Below are 18501 nucleotides of genomic sequence, written 5' to 3'. Positions count from 1 at the left end.
AATAATGTCCATTAAGTTTTGCAACAAAGATACTGGAATGATTTGCCATTTTCTTCTCCAGTGAATCAGGATAAGCAAAAATTCAATAGCCTGACCAGATTAATACAGCTAGTAAATGTCTAAGGTAAGACTTGAACTCAAGTTTAACTGACTCCAAACTCAGCTCTTTATTCATTAAGCCACCTACTTGCCTCTTCCTATTCTTTGACCATTTGTCATTTGGGTAATGGTGTTTTCTCTCTGTGTTTCTCTCTGTCTCTGTCTCTCTCTGTTCTCTGTCTCTGCCTCTCTGCCTCTGTCATTCTTGGTGTGTGTTTCGTGTCTCTTTATCTCTCTTCTTCTCTCTATATATAGATAGATAGATCCAAATGTAGATTCAGTTCTATACTTAGTATATATTTGAAAAATGAAACATTTGTCAGAAAGACACTGTATTTTTTTTTAATATTACTTCATCATCCATGGTATCTTTTAGAGAAAGTTGTTATTATCTACTTATCTACTTGCCCAGGGTCACACAACTAGGAAGTAGTAAGTGTCTGATATCAGATTTGAACTCAGATCCTCCTGACTTCAGGGCTGGTGCTCTATCCACTGCATCATCTAGCTGCCCCTAATGAAGTTAAAGCAAAAATTAGGAGCTATTTTATCCAATTGAATGCCAATAAACTTAACAATTGAAGTGAAAATGGATGAATATTTACAAAAATATAGATTGCCAAGATTAAAAGGAAAAAAAATAAAATGCTTTAAAAGATCCATTTTAGAAAAAGAAATCAAACAGGCCATCAATAAACTCCCTAAAAAAATCTTTAGGGCCAGATGAATTTACAAGTGAATTCTACCAAACATTTAATTAACAATTCATTCCAATGCTACATAAACTATTTGAGAAAATAAGCAAAAAAGAGGATTGTCAAATTCCATATATGACCCAGATATGATGCTGATACCTAAATCAAGAAAGGCCAAAACAGAGAAAGAAAATTATAGACCAATTTTCCTAATAAATATTGATGCAAAAAGTTTAAATAAAATATTAACAAAGATTATAGCAATTTGTCACCAGGAAATACATTGTGGACAAGTGGGATTTATATGAGAAATGCAAGGCTGGTTCAATATCAGGAAAATTATCAGCATATTGACAGTATCAATAACCAAACTAATAGATATCATATAATAATTTCAATAGATGCAGAAAAAGCATTTGACAAATAAAAACACAAAAACACTAGAGAGCATAAGGATAAATGGAGTTTTCCTTAAAATGATAAGTAGCATCTACTTCAGACATCAAACTAGAAGTATTCCTAGGAAGCTCAGGAGTGAAACAAGATTACCCATTATCACCATTATTATTCACTATTGTGCTAGAAATGTTAGCATTAGCAATAAGAGAAGAAAAAGAAATTGAAGGCATTTGAATAGGTAATGAAGAAAAAAAACAATCCCTCTGCTGATGATATGATGGTCTATTTAGAGAATCAACTAAAAACTACTAGAAACAACAACTTTAGAACAAGGGAATGTCTACCTCTCAGATCTGTGGAGAAGGGAGGAATTTATGGCCAAAGAAAAGCTAGAGGTATTTATGAAATGCAAAATGGATAATTTTGATTACATTGAATTTAAAAAATCTTTGCAAAAACAAAAACAATGCAGCCAATATAGAAAACAGAAAGCTGGAGGAAAATTTTTACAGCCAGTGTTTCTGACAAAGTCCTCATTTCTAAAGTATATAGAGAATTGACTCAAATTTATAAGAATACAAATCATTCCCCAACTGATAAATGATCAAAGGATTTGAACAGACTATTTCCAGAAGAAAAGATTAAAGCCATTTTTAGTCATTTCAAAAAATGTTCCAAATTAGTATTGATTAGAAAAATGCAAATTAAGATAACTCTAAGGTATCACTTCACGCCTATCAAATTGGCTAAAATGACAGGAAAAGATAATAATAAATGTTGTAGGGGAAGGGAAAACTGGGCACTAATGTATTGTTAGTAGAGTTGTGAAATGATTCAATCATTCTGGAGAGCAATTTGAACCTATGCCCAAAGGACTACAAAACTGTGTATGTCCTTTGATCCACAATTGTCTCTATTAGGCTGTATCTTAAAGAGATCATAAAAAAAGAGAAAAGGACCCACGTGTGCAAAAATCTTTGTAGCAACCTTTTTTGTAGTGGTTGCCCATCATTTAGGGAATGGTTGAATAAGTTATGGATATAATATTGTTCTATAAGAATGATGATCAGGCTGATTTCCAAAAAAAAAAACCTGGAAAGAGTTACATGAACTGTTGCTGAATGAAGAAAGCAGAACTAAGAGTACACCATACACAGTAACAATAAAATTATATGATAATCAACTGTGATGGATTTGGCTCTTTTCAACAATGCAGTGACTCAAAGAAATTCCAGTAGACTTGGAATGGAAAATGCATCTGTAGCTAGAGAAAAAACTATGGAGACTGCTGTTGTTTGTTTGCTTGTTTCTTTTTTTCTTCTCGTGTTTTTTTTCTTTTGATCTGATTTTTCTTGTACAATATGACAACTGTGGAAATATGTTTAAAAGAATTGTACATATTTAACCTATATCAGATTTATTCCTTCCCTTGGGGAGGGTAGAGATAAAGGGGAAAAATTTGGAATACAAAATCTTACAAAAATGAAAGTTGAAAATATCTATACATGTATTTGGGGGGGGATGCTGTTAAAATAGAAATTTAAGCTCTGAAATTTGCAATCCTAATGAATTTTCTATTTTCTAATTAATTGATCATAGACCCAATAGGGTCATGCCATGACATGCTGGATAGTAATAGCCATCATCAGAAATGTTCTTTTCTTTCTCTGACTTCATGAAGAACTTAATGTCTTCCTGATGCTCTTATATTTTGCACAATCAAGTGACAGAAAAGCAGTTTTGTCTAGTAGGATAACAGAGAAACTAAAAAGGCAGAAGCAAAGTAGAGGAAATAAGAGATCATTGACTTTTATATCTTCTGGTTATGATTTATATTAGGTAATTAACCTAATGATTATTGTAATGCAATTATAAGTTTTGATTAAATTATTACACTACAAAAAGAATAAGATAATATTCCATAACATTCGTATATTACAATTTTTTCCAGGGTTTTCCCAATTGATGGATGTCCCCACAGTTTCTAATTTTTTTTTCACCACAGGCATAACTGCTATATATAATTTTGTATTTCCTTAGATTTTGTTTTACCTTTTTTTGTTTACTTCCTTAAATGTCTCTATTATTCTTCCTTTTCCTTCCTATTACCCTCTTGAGTGAAATATATTTCTGTATTTAATTGTGTCTGTATTTTCACTCTTTTTACCAGTACACATGAGAGTAAAATTCACCCTCACCCTTCTCACCCCTTCCTTATTATTTGACTTCCTTAAAGTCAAATAAATTGACTTTAATTTGTATACTTTAATTGTATGAAACAATTTTTAGCTTTCTTCTTCCTTCTCCAACTTCACAGTATATTTCTCTTCCTTTCATATTCCATTCTTCTTTTACAATTATTGAAACATAACATTGAAGCATAACAGAACCACCCCAAAGCCCTTTGTCTGGTAGGATTCCTTCTGTGGCCCTTGATGATTATAGGGTTCTGGGTATTCAAGTGTATTGTCTCCCTACATTATGCTGTAAACAGTTTATCTTTTTATAATTCCTTAGCATAACTTTTGGTATTTAACTTTGGTTTTTCTCTTAAGGCCTGGTTATACTTTAAAATTATATTGTCTGTTTTAAGTAAAGGATGATTTTTTTCCCCCTTTAGGAAATTCTCTTTGAGGGAAAAGTATAGAATACACTATGATAAGGTCTGGATTCAAAAGGATGATTTCTGATAAATACATTGACTAAATCTAAGATAAATTTAATTAAAGATATATGTGAACTTCTGAACTTATCCAGCCCAATTATGGTTAGATTGCATTCTCCCACCAGTCTATGCAAGTGGCAAAGGAGGAACGAGGGGCAAAGGGTAATCATATACTATATACATTTAGTAGTGAGCTACAGAATTAGGTTAATTACCTAATATAAATCATAACCAGAAGATATAAAAGTCAATGATCTCTTACTTCCTCTACTTTGCTTCTGCCTTTTTAGTTTCTCGGTTATCCTACTAGACAAAACTGCTTTTCTGTCACGTGGTTTTCTGAAGCTATGATAAGCTCTTTCAAGAAAGGAAAAGCATTATATTCAAGCCCTTGAGGGACTTGCCGTCTCTCAAACTAGATAGTACTAAAGGACATTATACCTTAGCTAGTTTTTCTTTACATAAAAACATTATCCACCTTTCCTCCAATGATCTTTCAGTGACTGGAATGCTTATTGACTTCTTTCAATTATCTATTCTGTTAAAGGCTGTGCGTTCTTATTCTTCTTGAACTTTTGTGTCTCATTTTCTAATATCCTATTTTTTAGGGATGCTCATGTCTCAAATTGGGGCCCTTTTGTGAGTGGCAATCCATCTCCAACTCAGGTTAATAAACACAAAATTCACAGTTATATCAGATATAATAATATGTGTTTTATTTTACTTTTTGATGTTGAGTCTACCTACCTTGCTGTAAATGTAATAGTTACTCACAAGTGATCATACTGCAGATAGGCTTAGAATTAGAATATATATATATATATATATATATACAAACAGCTCTCCAAATATATATATATATATATATATATATATATATATATATATATTTGGAGAGCTGTTTGTAAAACATTTATTATCATGATCTTGATGTATTCTATAAAAGTTCAGAACTCCTAAACCTCTGTATACATCATTTTGATCCTTTCCCACCCAACATCAAGAATTACAACCTTGTCCACCATTCTTGAATCAGATTTGAAAATATGCTTCTACTCCCCACTAAATTTTCAAATATTCCTGTTACTCTTAATTTCTCAGGTATATTTTTCAAAACTCTGAAAAAATGATATGTATATGAAACTAGGGGAAAAATGACTTGTAGTCATCTTCAACTTCAATTAGTACTTGTGCAAATTTATGGAGTATTTGATGTCATGTTTTTATTATTTGCTGATCCCATCATCGATCCCAGTCTCACAGTTAAATGGCAATTAACCTCTGTTATGATCCCATACTCTGAAATCCTTAAGGATCTTAAATGATGATTGAAGCAGATGTTGATAATATACCGGGCTGGTACGTGCTTTATGATCTCAACCTATGGTGAATGACAGAATGTCAGAAGTGATATTGAGCTCTTACCAATTTTGGTGCCTTTTGCCCATGATGACTAAATGTCAGCAAAATCTCAAGGGTAGCCAAAGTAGGAAGTTTACAGAAATATACATATACAGTACAATGCCCTCACACCACCATCTTATAGAGCAGAAAGTAAGTTTCAGGTTTTTAAAAGTTTTAGTTTTAAGAAGTATATTTGCTATATAGTATTTATGCTACTATATGTTATATAAAATGAATATTGTCTGAAATCATTTTTTAAATAAAGATACTGACAAAAATGGATTATAGAATTCTAGGAAATTACTAACAAGAAAAATGTATTACATATTATATTTCATGGTTACTAGGTTAGAAAAAGTGAATATTATCAGAATTTATGTTTTGTCATAAAGAATTATATGTAAACAGTGTATTTTCAGCAATCTATAATGTAAGATTACAGGTGGGGTTTTTTTTTGGGGGGGTTGTAGAAAACCAACTTTCTATGTCCCATAAGTTCAATATATCAACATTAGTGTTTTGACTTTCATATCATTTCTCTGATGAATGTTATTTCTATGAAAGTTAAGGATTAATTATATTTTGAAAAGAAATCAAATGTACTAATTGTTCATATGGTAGCCTTTAATACACACTTTAGTGTGTTTAGAAGAAAATATAAGAACTTATACTTAAATCAGTGACCACCTTAATTTAACAGAAAATACAAAAATTTCTTAAAATTTATTTAGCAATATTTTAAACATTTTTAAAGGAATCAAGGTGGTGGCGGTGGAGGGGTTGTGACATATGGAATGTGACATAGGAATGTACATTTCATACAAAAGAAGGAATGAGACAATAATTCAACAATGCATTGTAACACAAGAAATGTTCTTTCCAGTATTCTAAGTTGTATCCCAATTGTTCAAATGTTATCTGCTTTTGATTTGGGGTTTTGCTAGGCAGAAAGGAAAGGAATATAAAGTGTATTTTATCTAAGTCATTTGAAGAGCATATTTAGTGGATCTACATTCCTTTGCAATATTTATATAATAGGTTATTTTAAAAGGGAGTAAAGTTGAGTGGATAAAATCTGCTTTCTCCATTTTTTTTCTATATGAACCTCTAAAAAATTTTGAATATTGAATATTATTTCAAATGCAGCACGCTGACTGTTTTGATACTTTGCTTTTCAGGTACAACAAATGCTTGTCTTGAATTTACTGAACTGAGTTTAAAGGATTCTTTTCTTGATATATTTAAGCCAAAAATAAAAGTCGAGCTGCTGTTGTTCACACGAGGAGGTATAAACTGTGCTCAGCCTCTTTTTATGAGGGATTTTACACTTAATAATAACTTCAATGTCACCAAGAAAACAGTTTGGATTGTTCATGGATATAGACCATTAGGCACGAACCCAGTATGGCTTCACAAATTTGTAAATTCTTTGCTGTCTTTAGAAGATGTGAATATAGTTGTAGTTGATTGGAATCAGGGTGCTACAACTTTGCTTTATCAAAGAGCTGTAAAAAGATGCTGGAAAGTTGCTACAATATTAAGAGAATACATTAAAAAGATGATGGTAAGTTGGGGATTTGTTTGCCTGAAAAAAATATGAAAGAAAAGATGAATTGATGTGAATGTATATTAAGAAATATCATAAAGTGAATTTTTTCATTCTTTTAAAGTCATTCTTTATAAAGTAAAACTTGAGAGAAGGAAAACATGGATGAATTAAGCTGTTGATAGATAAGGAGAGTGATTTGCTAAGTTACTAATTATCCTAAAAAATAATAGACTAACATTCAGTGAAGTGGACCAAAATTAAAATGAAATATTGCCTTTAGAACTCCACTGAAATAGTACTAAAATAAGGCCTTTTTGGCAAAGCACCTATGTTACAGATTTAAAAATATTTTGTCATAAAACAGCTAAATATGTCACTTGTAATTGAATTACATTTTCTCTTTTTAAATTTTAATTTTTTACACATTAATTATCTGTCCCTCATACTTTACCTCCTCCCATTCCAAAGAACAATGCTAGAAAAGAAAACATAAAATCCTCAAAACAAAAATATGTGGTTTAGCAAATCAGTTGCCATAAGTACAACTCATGACTAAAAATCAATATATTTGTCATTATACATCTATCATTTCTCTGGCAGGAAATGAAAAGTGTTAACTCAGCTTTTGAAATGATCATCAATTGGGGTTTTAAGTCATTTAAAGTTTCTATTCTCTAAAAGACTTTAAAATTAAGTTGCTTTTCTCTATAACTATTACAATAAGACAAGGGGGGAAATTGAAGGAATGAATAAAGGCACAGAAGAAACAGAATTATTAGTTTCTGCAGATGATATTAATGTTTTAGTTTTAGAACACCAGAGTCAACTAAAATACTAATTGAAACAATGGACAATTTCAGTGAAGTTGTAGAATACAAAATAAATCATACAAATCATCTTTTTTTTCTCTATAGAACCAACAAAATTAGGAGGAAGAGAGAGACTAGGAAATTTCATTTCAATTAACAGGCAGCACCAAATACTCAGTAATCTGCCTGCTAAAATATGCATGGACATTATGTGAACAAAATTATAAAACAGTTCTTCCTCAACAAAGACAAATAGAAATATTTAGAGACAATTATTGCTCATGTATAGGCTGAGGAAATATAACAGAAATGACAACAGTACCTAAATCAGCTTACTTATATTCACTGGCATTTCAAACTATCAAAAGATTATTTGGTAGAATTTTTTTAAAAAGAACAACAAAATTCTTATGATGAAACTAAATATCTATCATATCAAGAGTTGTTGTTCATTCATTTAGTCATGTCTGACTCTTAGGGATCCAATGGGTCACAGTACATCAAAGTCTTCTATTTATACTATCTCATGAAGTCTCTTCAAGCTCATAACACTATCTCTCTAATCACTTGCCATTTTTTCTTTCTTTTTTTTTTTTTTTTTTTTTTTTGCCTTCAATCTTTTCCAACCTCTGGGTCTTTTCCAATCATATCAAGAGAATCAGTGAGGAAAAGGAGAAGAAAGGCTGCCTAGCAATACCAAATTCTTCTTCACAACTAAAATCATCAAAATACTTTGGTACAGACTGAGAAACAAAGAGACAGATTGGTGGGACTAAAGGATTATGTACAGAAGCAAGTGTAAATTGGTGATTGCTTAACCAAAAGATTTCAGATAGTGTATTTAGAACTTGCTTTTTGACAAAAGGTTTTGAGAAAATAGGACAATAGTCTCATTGAAATGAGGTATAGATAAATATCTGTTACCATATATCTAGGTAAATTTGAAATGCATCATGATTTGAACATAAAAAGTGACATTGTAAACAAGTTAGAGAAGCTTGGGGAAAATTACCTATATGAGTAGGGAAAGAATTCATGAAGAAAAAAAAGATATAGGTTCATAGGCAGTATTGATTACATAATATAAAAAAATGTCTTATATAAGTGAAACTAAGGCCTATAAAATTAAAATGAAAACAAAATTAGGGGGAAATACTTTTGCCTCAAGTTTTTCTGCTTTAAATTTTATTTATGATAAATATGGGATTGAATCAAATTTATAAGAATAAGATTATCAAGTGACAAGTAATCAATTTTCAGAGGAATGAAATCAATAGCCATGGGAAAATTATTTATAAATAATTAAAGAAACATAATTTAAAACAATTTAAAGTAATACCACATACATACCCTCCAAATTGGCTAAGCTGACAAAAAAGAAAAATGGCAAATGCTGGTAAGGGTCTGAGAAAACTAATATTTCAATACACTATTCATGGACCTGTGAACTTTTTCAACCATTCTAGGAAGTAATTTAGAATTTTTGTACAAAGTTATGTATAAAATCTATTAAGCTCTACTTGCTCTTTGACCTAGTTATATGATATATTAGGTCTCTAATGAGATCAAAGGAAGAGGAAAATAATCCATATATGCAAACATTTATAGGAACTTTTTTATGTTAGAAAGAATTGAAAACTTTTAGAGTGTCTATCAAGTGTACTGTCTAAATAAATTACAGTATATGAATGTAATGGAATTGCTATAAAAATGAGAAAGGCAATTTCAAAAAAAAAATACAATCAACAGAGTTAGATATATGGCTGTAAAGCTAAGTAAGCAGCATCAGTAGAATGACATATTCAATAAAAATAATTGGCTGTGAATGATAGTGGAACTCTGACTCATTTGGAGTATAGTTAACAGATTTTATTCTCTTCCTTTCTTTGAAAAAGAAAAAAAACTATGTATTTCTCAAGTACTTCAATACTTCTTTTATTCTGTATTTTCTTTTACATGTCATATATATTTATCTTATTATTCCTGCCAGTTGCTTTAGTATTTGATGATATGGAGTATCAGAGCCAAATGACAGAAATTCATCCATTACTGTTAAGTATTATTTTTAGCATCTCATTACTTGATTGGCTATCAACTTTATTAGCCATTTTTTCTAGGGTTTCCAGTATAAAGATCTTTCTACTTTGTATTTTGAGGCAATCAAACAAAAATAGAGGATTTCTGCTTTTTTTCTTATAGTTTTAATAGTTATTGATAGATAGTATTTTTTTAAAAAGAGTTATCAAACTTTTTTGGTCTCAGGGCACCTTAAAATATGAAATATCATTGAGGATTTTTCAGAGTTTTTGATTATGTGAGTTATTTTTTGATATTTACTGTATTAGAAATTTTTAAATATTAGCATCATTATATAAAAAAGCATAGATCTCATAGAAACCTGGAACATATTCAGGGAGAGTCTAGATTGAGAATCACTGATATGTAGAGCATTTTTCATCCTCAACATAATCCTGTGAGAGGTAAATCAGCAAGCATTATTGAATGGTTACTATATACCAGATATGGTGCTAACTAGGCCGAGAAGGAAGGAAGGAAGGAAGGAAAGAAAGAAATGTATGTAAACGGAAAAGACAAATCCCCTTACTAGCCATATTTTTAAAAACTCAAATATATGTCTAAATCTGCATTGACTTCATCACCTCTCAGTCTAGAGGAGTATAATTATTTAATAATGAGTTCTTTGAATTTTTGTTAGTCACTGCTTTGATTAGAGCTCCCAAAGTTTTTCAAAGTTTTTTTATTCCTTTATAATACTTCACAAATTATTTCCCTGGTTTTATTCATGTCATTTTGTTATTGTATTCATTGTTTAGCCAAGTTATTTCATACCTATCATTTTGTATTTTCTACCATCACATATTGTTTTTCTTCAGCTTCATATTCTAAACCTTGTTTGGCTATTCTTCAAATATTCCAAATATTTTCTACCACCTAAAGAGGTGGCATAATTATTTTTGTAACTCTGGGTCCTTTTCTTCTTTCTTTAATCTCTTTGGAGTATAGACCTAGTAGTGGCTTCATTGGATCAAAGCATGTGTATAAGTTAAGTAGCTTTAGGGGCATAGTTCTCAACTGTTTCATAAATATTTGGGCAATTTCACAGCTCTAGGAACAGGGCTTTAATGTTACTATTTCCTCATATTCTTGTCAGTGTTTGTCAATTTCATTTTGGGGGGTTAATTTTTCCAATTTAATGGTTTGGGGTTATAGTTTAAAATTATTTAAATTGCATTTCTCTATTATTAGTGGTGTAGATAATTTTATATGATTATTGACAGTTTTAATTTCTTCTTATGAAAACTGTCTATTCATATCTTTTGATCATTTAACAATTGGAGAATGGTTTTTATTCTTATAAATAACTCAGCTCCCTATATATCTTAAAAAGGAGACTGAGAAATTTTCTGTGAAGATTTTTCTCAATTTCTTCATTATTTTCTAATTTTAGCTGCATTGATTTTATTTGTTGAAAATTTTACTTTTATGTAATCAAAATTGTCTGCTTTTACCTCTTATAAACCTCTCTTGTTTGATCATGAACTGTTATGATACTAGTAAGTCAAGCAGAATTGTTTATGATATCATTTTTTATACATAAATCACAGTTGCATTTGTTTACACTGTGAAATGCTGATCCCTACATAGTTTCTGTCATGTGGTTTTCCCATTTTTAATGATTTTTTTGTTGAATAGAGGGTTCTTGATTTAGCAGCTAGAATCTTTTGAAATATCACACACTGTTACCATGCTCATTTACTTCTATATATTGTAAATTTAAACTATTCTTTTGATAAACTTTCTATTTATGATCAAGTGTCAAATCATTTTGAAAATCATGACTTTGTAGTATTGTTTGAGATCTGATACTGCTAGGCTCCCTTTCTTTCCATTTAAAAAAATTATTCCTTTGATATTCTTGGTCTTTTATTCGTCCAGATAGATTTTTATATTATTTTTTCTATTTATATGAGATAATCCTTTGGAAGTTTGATTAATATGACACTGAAAATGAAATTAACTTGGATAGCACTGTCATTTTTATTATATTGACTTATTCTCCCCATGACCAATTTATTTAGTTATTTGTGTGAAAAATGCTTTGTAATTGTGTCCCAGATATGTTCTTTTTGTTGTCTACTAGTCAGTATTTAATATTGTCTGTACCTATTTCAACATAATTTCCTCTCTTTTTGTTAATTTTTTTTGTGATATGTAGAAATACTGATGATTTGTATGGTTTTATTTTATATCCTGCAAATTGGTTGATTGATTCAATTACTTTTGGCAGATATTCTAGAGTTCCAAGTAAACTGTCCTATCATCCACAAAAAGATAGGTTTTTTCTTTCTATGCTTGTTCTCTCAATTTATTTTTGTTCTTTTCTTATTGCCATATTAACACAAATGACATGTTTAAGGAGTATGATAGAAGATCTAAGAGCACATGACTATGAAGAAGGGAAAACAAGTTCTTTAGGGTATGGATCTAGATGTAGGCATAAAAGAATCACAAGGGAATTTCAAAGACTAAGATACTTCTTAATGCTAATGCTAATGATGGCTCAGATAATATCAATGAAGATGTGAAAAAATTGACAAGATGGCTATTTATAGAGGTGATGAGGGTATTGGAATGTTTCAACTCACATTTGGAATTAAAATGGAAAAGTATATGTCTTAGAATTTGACACATTTCTGATCAAAGATCTATTTTAGTATTTATATATACCATAATATATTCTTAATTACAGAAACTTGGAATTTCTCTTCAGTCTTTTCATTTCATAGGAGTAAGCCTGGGAGCTCATATATCAGGATATGTTGGAAGCATATTTAAAGGCCGAATTGGGAGAATTACTGGTAAGTAATTTAAATTGAATTGCTAATTAAAGCACTTCCTCCATACTGGTTAATCTTGGGGGGCAATTAGAGCCTAAAGCCTCCAGCATAAATCTCTTCTCCAACTGCAACCAACAGGGAAAGAATGGAAGCTCCTGCTTTTGTATATAATCATTTTGTTAAAAATTCTGAGTAGAAAAGAGAAAGGGACTTATGGGTACAAAAATGTTTGTAGCAGCTCTTTTTGTGGTGACAAGAATTGGAAATTGAAGGGATGCCCATCAATTGGGGAATGGCTGAATAAGTTGTGGTGCATAATGCATTGGAATGTGGAATAGAATGGAGTGCTATTTATTCTATAAGAAATGATGAACAGACAAATTCCAGAAAAACCTTGAAACATTTAAATGAAGAGATGCTGAGTGAAGTGAAATAGAACCAGGAGAACACTGTATACAATAACAGCAAAACTGTGCAATGATCAATTATGATAGACTTATCTTTTCTTACCAATACAGTGATCCAAAACAATTTCAATAGACTTGTGATGGAAAATGTCATTACATCCAGAGAAAGCATTATGGAGAATGATAAACTTATGATGGAAAATGTCATTGCATCCAGAGAAAGAACTATGGAGACTGAATACAGATCAAATCATAATATTTTCACTTTTTTTTCTTTTTCTCATTGTTTTTCCATTTTGTTCTGATTTTTATTTTATAGCATAATTGACATGGAAATATGTTTAAAATGTACAATTATACAATATAAATGTATAATCTATATAACTCATGTCATTTTTCTTTGCTTATTTTGGAAGGGGGAAAGAAGGCAGGGAAAGAGAAAGCATTGGAATTCACAACCTTACAAAAATAAATGTTAAAAACTATTTTTGCATGCAATTGGAAAAAATAAAATAGTATTAAATGGGGAAAAATTCTGAGTAGCTTTAACCTTGAAAACAAGTAATTAAGATAAAAAATCCTACATATACACATTTATTTGTAAATAAATGCACAAAAAGCTCAAAAGACTAGAGGGATGAGCTCTACTGTGTCCTTTTCAGGGCTGCTGTCAACCTTTGGTGGCACCTGGCATTCAACTCTCACATGTAGCTCCAAAAAGTACATACTATTGCATAGCAATAGCAAACCTTCTCAGAAGATGAGGTAAACAAGATTGAAGTTAACTGATGGATATCAAAATCATTATCAGTGAGTGAGGGGGTATTTACCCCAAACATATGAAGACTTCCTCAGCATGGGTTGGGAACATTATGTTCCTGTGGCCATGAAGGGGATAGAAGTAGGTTCTGTGGAGTACTTAGATCTTGGTCAGACAAAGAAGATCCCAAAATTATCCATTGAACCCCTAGATCATTGCCAGTCATCTTGACTTTTGTCCTGCCCATGGATTTTAATGACTGTGAAGGAAAGAGTAAGGCTGATGACTTTGTGCAACTCTCCCTCATTTAAATCTATTTCACGTGCAAGTCAAGGCATCACCTAATAATGGTCTGCTTCAAAAATGAAAAATAAAAAAAAAAACAAGAACAAGTTAATACATCAAAGTTGCTCACTATCCAAAAATGATTATCTAATAGCCTTCTAGCTTCAAGGCAGTATTGAAAAATTAATAAACTTAAAGAAGATGATATGTTGTATTCCTGAAAAAAAAAAGCAATCAGGGTAATGGAAATATTAAATTGGTATCAGGAATGTTTGTGAGAAAATGAGGAAAATCTCAAAACAACTATGATCAGCATTTCTCTAGCATTTAGTGTTAGGAGTTGCTTGGGGGTTCTGAAAGGTTGAAACCTCTCCAGGAGAAGACAGCCAATATGTGTTAGGGTTGTGAACTTAGACACAGATCTTGCTGATTCACTGGCCATCTCTATCAATTATGATATATAGCCTCTCTGGATAGATAATTTAATTTTCTAAAATAATAAAGAACAATGTAATTCAGCTGCAAAAAGAAATAACACAATATTATTGATTCTTTTAAAAGTGGAGATTAAGATTTCATGGAAATACATATGTATATTAATAATCATTTCCCATCTGCCATTAAATAGGCTCACATACTGATTCACACTCCATTGACTTATCCCTTAGCTTCCTTTGTCCCCATATGAACACTACTAGGAATTAAGGTTATGCCAAACATATATTTATATCATCATAGTATCCCAAATGCATAAAATTTTTAGCATAAAATCCAACATATTACACAGGCAGGAGTCACTTGATCTTAAAACTCATTCTCTAAGCATTCAGAATAGAATCAGTTTCAACAATTTGGACTCCATAATTGATCTACTTTTGAGCTTTCCAAATTTTAGGGTTTCCTTTGGTCCTTCAATCACACTCTTTTCAATAACCTACTCCTTAATATTCAACAATCATTTTGCATATGCTTAACAAAAAATTATGTAGTCTGTCCTCAGAATCTTTTACTCTTCTTATTTTACTTGCTGTAAAACTACTAGACCTTCCATGACAAACATATGTCCAGGTACCCAATCTTATTGCATCATTCCAAATGCCTGGGCATAAGAGAAAAATCTTTTACAGTCTCTATTATAGAGCAGTCAAATCACTACCATGGGTCATTACAGATATAGTTGTTATTACTTCTTTGTCTCTCATACATATTATGCATAGATAAAAATTTAAGACTACACAGCCATGGTTCATACATATTACCTCAGAAGAAAGTTCTCATAATATGACAGAGAATTAGCATGGTTTAAAAAAAATAGTAGTGGAAGAGAATATATCTCTATCCAACAACATTATTTTGCCTGTTGGAATTTCATTAAGATAAATCACTTCTAATAGCATTGCAGATTTTTGCCCAGAAGATGCAGCTTCCTTATATTTTTATGTGATTTTCAGAAGCCACTATGATTCCTAGCATTTTTAGTAATAAAAAAAATCTATAGATAAGGAAGAGACATTAGAAAAAGTTCATCTGAGAGAAATATAGAGGTTTTCATGTCTGTACGTTCAATATCAATGAAGACTGAAATAGAAGCAAAAAGAACCAATTTAGTATGTAATTGTACTTAAGACACGCCTAGTGACCAGGCTTAACAAAGTACTATTATGATATGTCATTGAGTTCTGGTGATATTCAATAGTCAATATTGGTGCTCATAAACTACACCTTTCACAGCATAATCATTGATAAATTCTATAAAATTAAAAAAGTAAAGACTGATTCAAAATATGTACAGATTCTCTTAGTATATTAGAAATTACATGATGAATTCATTCCACTTGAAAACTGAAGACAAAAAGAAAAAATAAAAGACACCTCAATGCTATATAAGTTCCTTCTAACAGTGGGGGTAGTAGCAATAATGGGAGAAGCAGTTATTGAAAATCATTTAATTTTCAGGCTATTGATAAATGCTAAATTAACTATTGGTATTCTTATTGTGAGACAGTTCTTCATACAATGAATAGAAAGTAGCACATTACTGCAATGGTTGAACTTCATATAGACTGATACTCTTATGATAAATAAAATCAAAATTCAATAATAGGTTGCTGGCAAGAAGGAAGATGGTTTACACATTTTCTTGGAAATTCGAATAAAGGATTTAGTGAAGTTAGTTCTGTTATGCATCCAAAGGCAATAGTAAGTACTAGACATTATTATTTGATTGGAATGACTTTTGCCTATAGATCACAAATATATTCTTTTTAATTTTTTTTTCTAATTTTCCAATTAAATGTAATTTCCTTTTTTTCCCAATTACATGTAAGAACAATTTTTGACATTCAGTTTTTAAATTTTGAGTTCCAAATTTTCTCCACTCTCTTTCCCTCCCTTCCTAATATGGCAAAAATGTGATATGGATTATATATATGTTATATATACATATGACATGTATCTATCTACTTATATATGTATGCATATATGTTATGTAATATTTTCCTTAGGCATGTTGTAAAAAAAACTGATTTTAAAAAAATTCTATAGAAATTTAAAAATTACATGCTTCAATGTTCATTCAATTTCCATCAGTTCTTTTTCTGAAGGTGGATAACATTTTCATCATTTTGAGAACTATCTTGAATTATTATATTCCTGAGAATAGCTATGTCATTCACCGATGATCATTATACAGTATTGTTGTTACTATGCACAGTGTTCTGGTTCTTCTCACTGCACTATATGTCTATTCATGAGTAAATATTTCCAAATATTTCTGAAAGCATCCTGCTTGCCATTTCTTACAGCACAGTAGTATTCAGTTACAATCATATATCACAATTTCATCAGACATTCCCCACTTGAAACTTATTTACATTTAAATTAGTTCACACACACACACATGCATGCACACACACACACACACACACACACACACCCCTTATCAACTGGCAATACTAAATCCACCAACAGAGAAGTAGGATATAAAGTGGAGAAGAGAAGAGGAGTGGTTATAAAAGAGAATGAGATAAAAGAATATAATGATCAGAAAAAAACAGACTTTGGGGAGGCACAGAATAAAAAGAGAATACTGACAATAAAAGAAATAAGACTGCAGAAAGTGCAGAATTAGCCATCAAACTGTAAATATAAATGGAATGAATTCACCAATAAAATGTAAGCAGAAAACAAAATGAATAGAAACCAGAATCCAACAATATGCTGTTTATTAATAAACACATTTGAAACAGAGACACACAGAGTTAAAATAATGGATAATGATTCAACTGAAGCAAAAAAGACAGAGGTACGAATTATGATCTCAAATAAAACAAAAACAAAAAAATAGACTTAATTAAAACAGGTAAGCCTAGAAATTACATTTTGCAAAAAAAAAAAAAAAAGCACCATAAGTAATGAAATATCAGTACTAAAATATATGTACTGAATAGCATCTAAATTGTTAAAACAAAAGTTAAATAACAGGAGAACAATTCTGAAAATCAAAAGAGAAGTTAATAAAACTGACACTTAAAAAAAAACATTGAATTAACTATTAAAACCAAGAACGAGGGGCTTCTTAGTGATGGGAAAGAGTATAATAGACAAATCACTTGTCTTAATTTGAGTTTAAAAAATCAAATTATCTGTATAGGAGATATTTTTTGCCCAAAACAATCTGATACTCTAAGTTAAGTGGATGAATATTTACAAGTGTGTGTGTGTGTGTGTGTGTGTGTGTGTATGTGTGTGTGTGTGTGTGTGTGTAAATTGCCCAGATTCATGGAAATGGAATACTGAAATAACAGTATCTAAAAAAAAAAAAGAAATTGAAGAAATCATCAACAAGCTCCCTAATTAAAAGGGAGCCAGATGAATTTATAAGGAAATTCTACCAATCATGTAAGAAACAAGTAATCTCAGTACTATATATACTATTTGGGAAAATAGGTGAAGGAGTTCTATCAAATGTCTTTTGTGACCCAAATATGGCTTGATATCTAAACCAGACAGAGCAAAAAGAAACAATAAGAAAACTATTGGACAATTTCTTTTTTATTATTGTTTTCTTTTTTCTGATTATACATGTACATCAATTTTTTTTGTTTTTTAATCTTTTTATTAAAGTTTTTAATTTTCAAAATATGTATATAGATAATTCTCAACATTCACCTTTGCAAAACCTAGTCCTCTAAATTTTTTTCCATCCCTTCCCCCGCTACCTCCTCTAGGCAAGTAATCTAATATATGTTAAACATGTGCAATTTTTCTATACATATTTCAACAGTTATCATGCTCTACAAGAAAAATCAGTTCAAAAAGGAAAAACAGAGAAAGAAAACAAAATGCAAGCAAACAACAACAAAAAGAGTGAAAATTCTATGTTGTGATTCATATTCAGTCCCCACAGTCCTCTCTCTGGGTGCAGATGGCCTTGTGGCCATTGGAACTGGTATAGGATAATTCTTAATATTGATGCAAAAAAACATCTGAATAGAAACACCAGCAAAGAGATTGTATATCATAAACATATCATGACTGTTTAGGATTTATACCGGCAATGACGGGACAG

At 30.7% G+C, this 18501-nt stretch overlaps 1 protein-coding gene across 2 annotated transcripts in view; it reads left to right on the top strand.

Annotated features, from left to right (window-relative positions):
• The window catches only part of LOC100925437 (lipase member I), a 54401-nt gene that overhangs the window by 5866 nt on the left and 30034 nt on the right, over positions 1–18501 (top strand). For both annotated transcript variants that reach the window (XM_031959160.1, XM_031959158.1), the window contains exons 2-3: positions 6441–6826; positions 12392–12500. In XM_031959160.1, the coding sequence (XP_031815020.1) occupies positions 6441–6826; positions 12392–12500 (495 nt within the window). The remainder of the gene's footprint in view (positions 1–6440; positions 6827–12391; positions 12501–18501) is intronic.

This window comes from Sarcophilus harrisii, chromosome 3 (assembly GCF_902635505.1).
Source record: "Sarcophilus harrisii chromosome 3, mSarHar1.11, whole genome shotgun sequence".
NCBI lineage: Eukaryota > Metazoa > Chordata > Mammalia > Dasyuromorphia > Dasyuridae > Sarcophilus > Sarcophilus harrisii.
The sequence above is the reverse complement of the archived record's forward strand: the minus strand, read 5'-3'. Positions and strand labels throughout refer to the sequence as shown.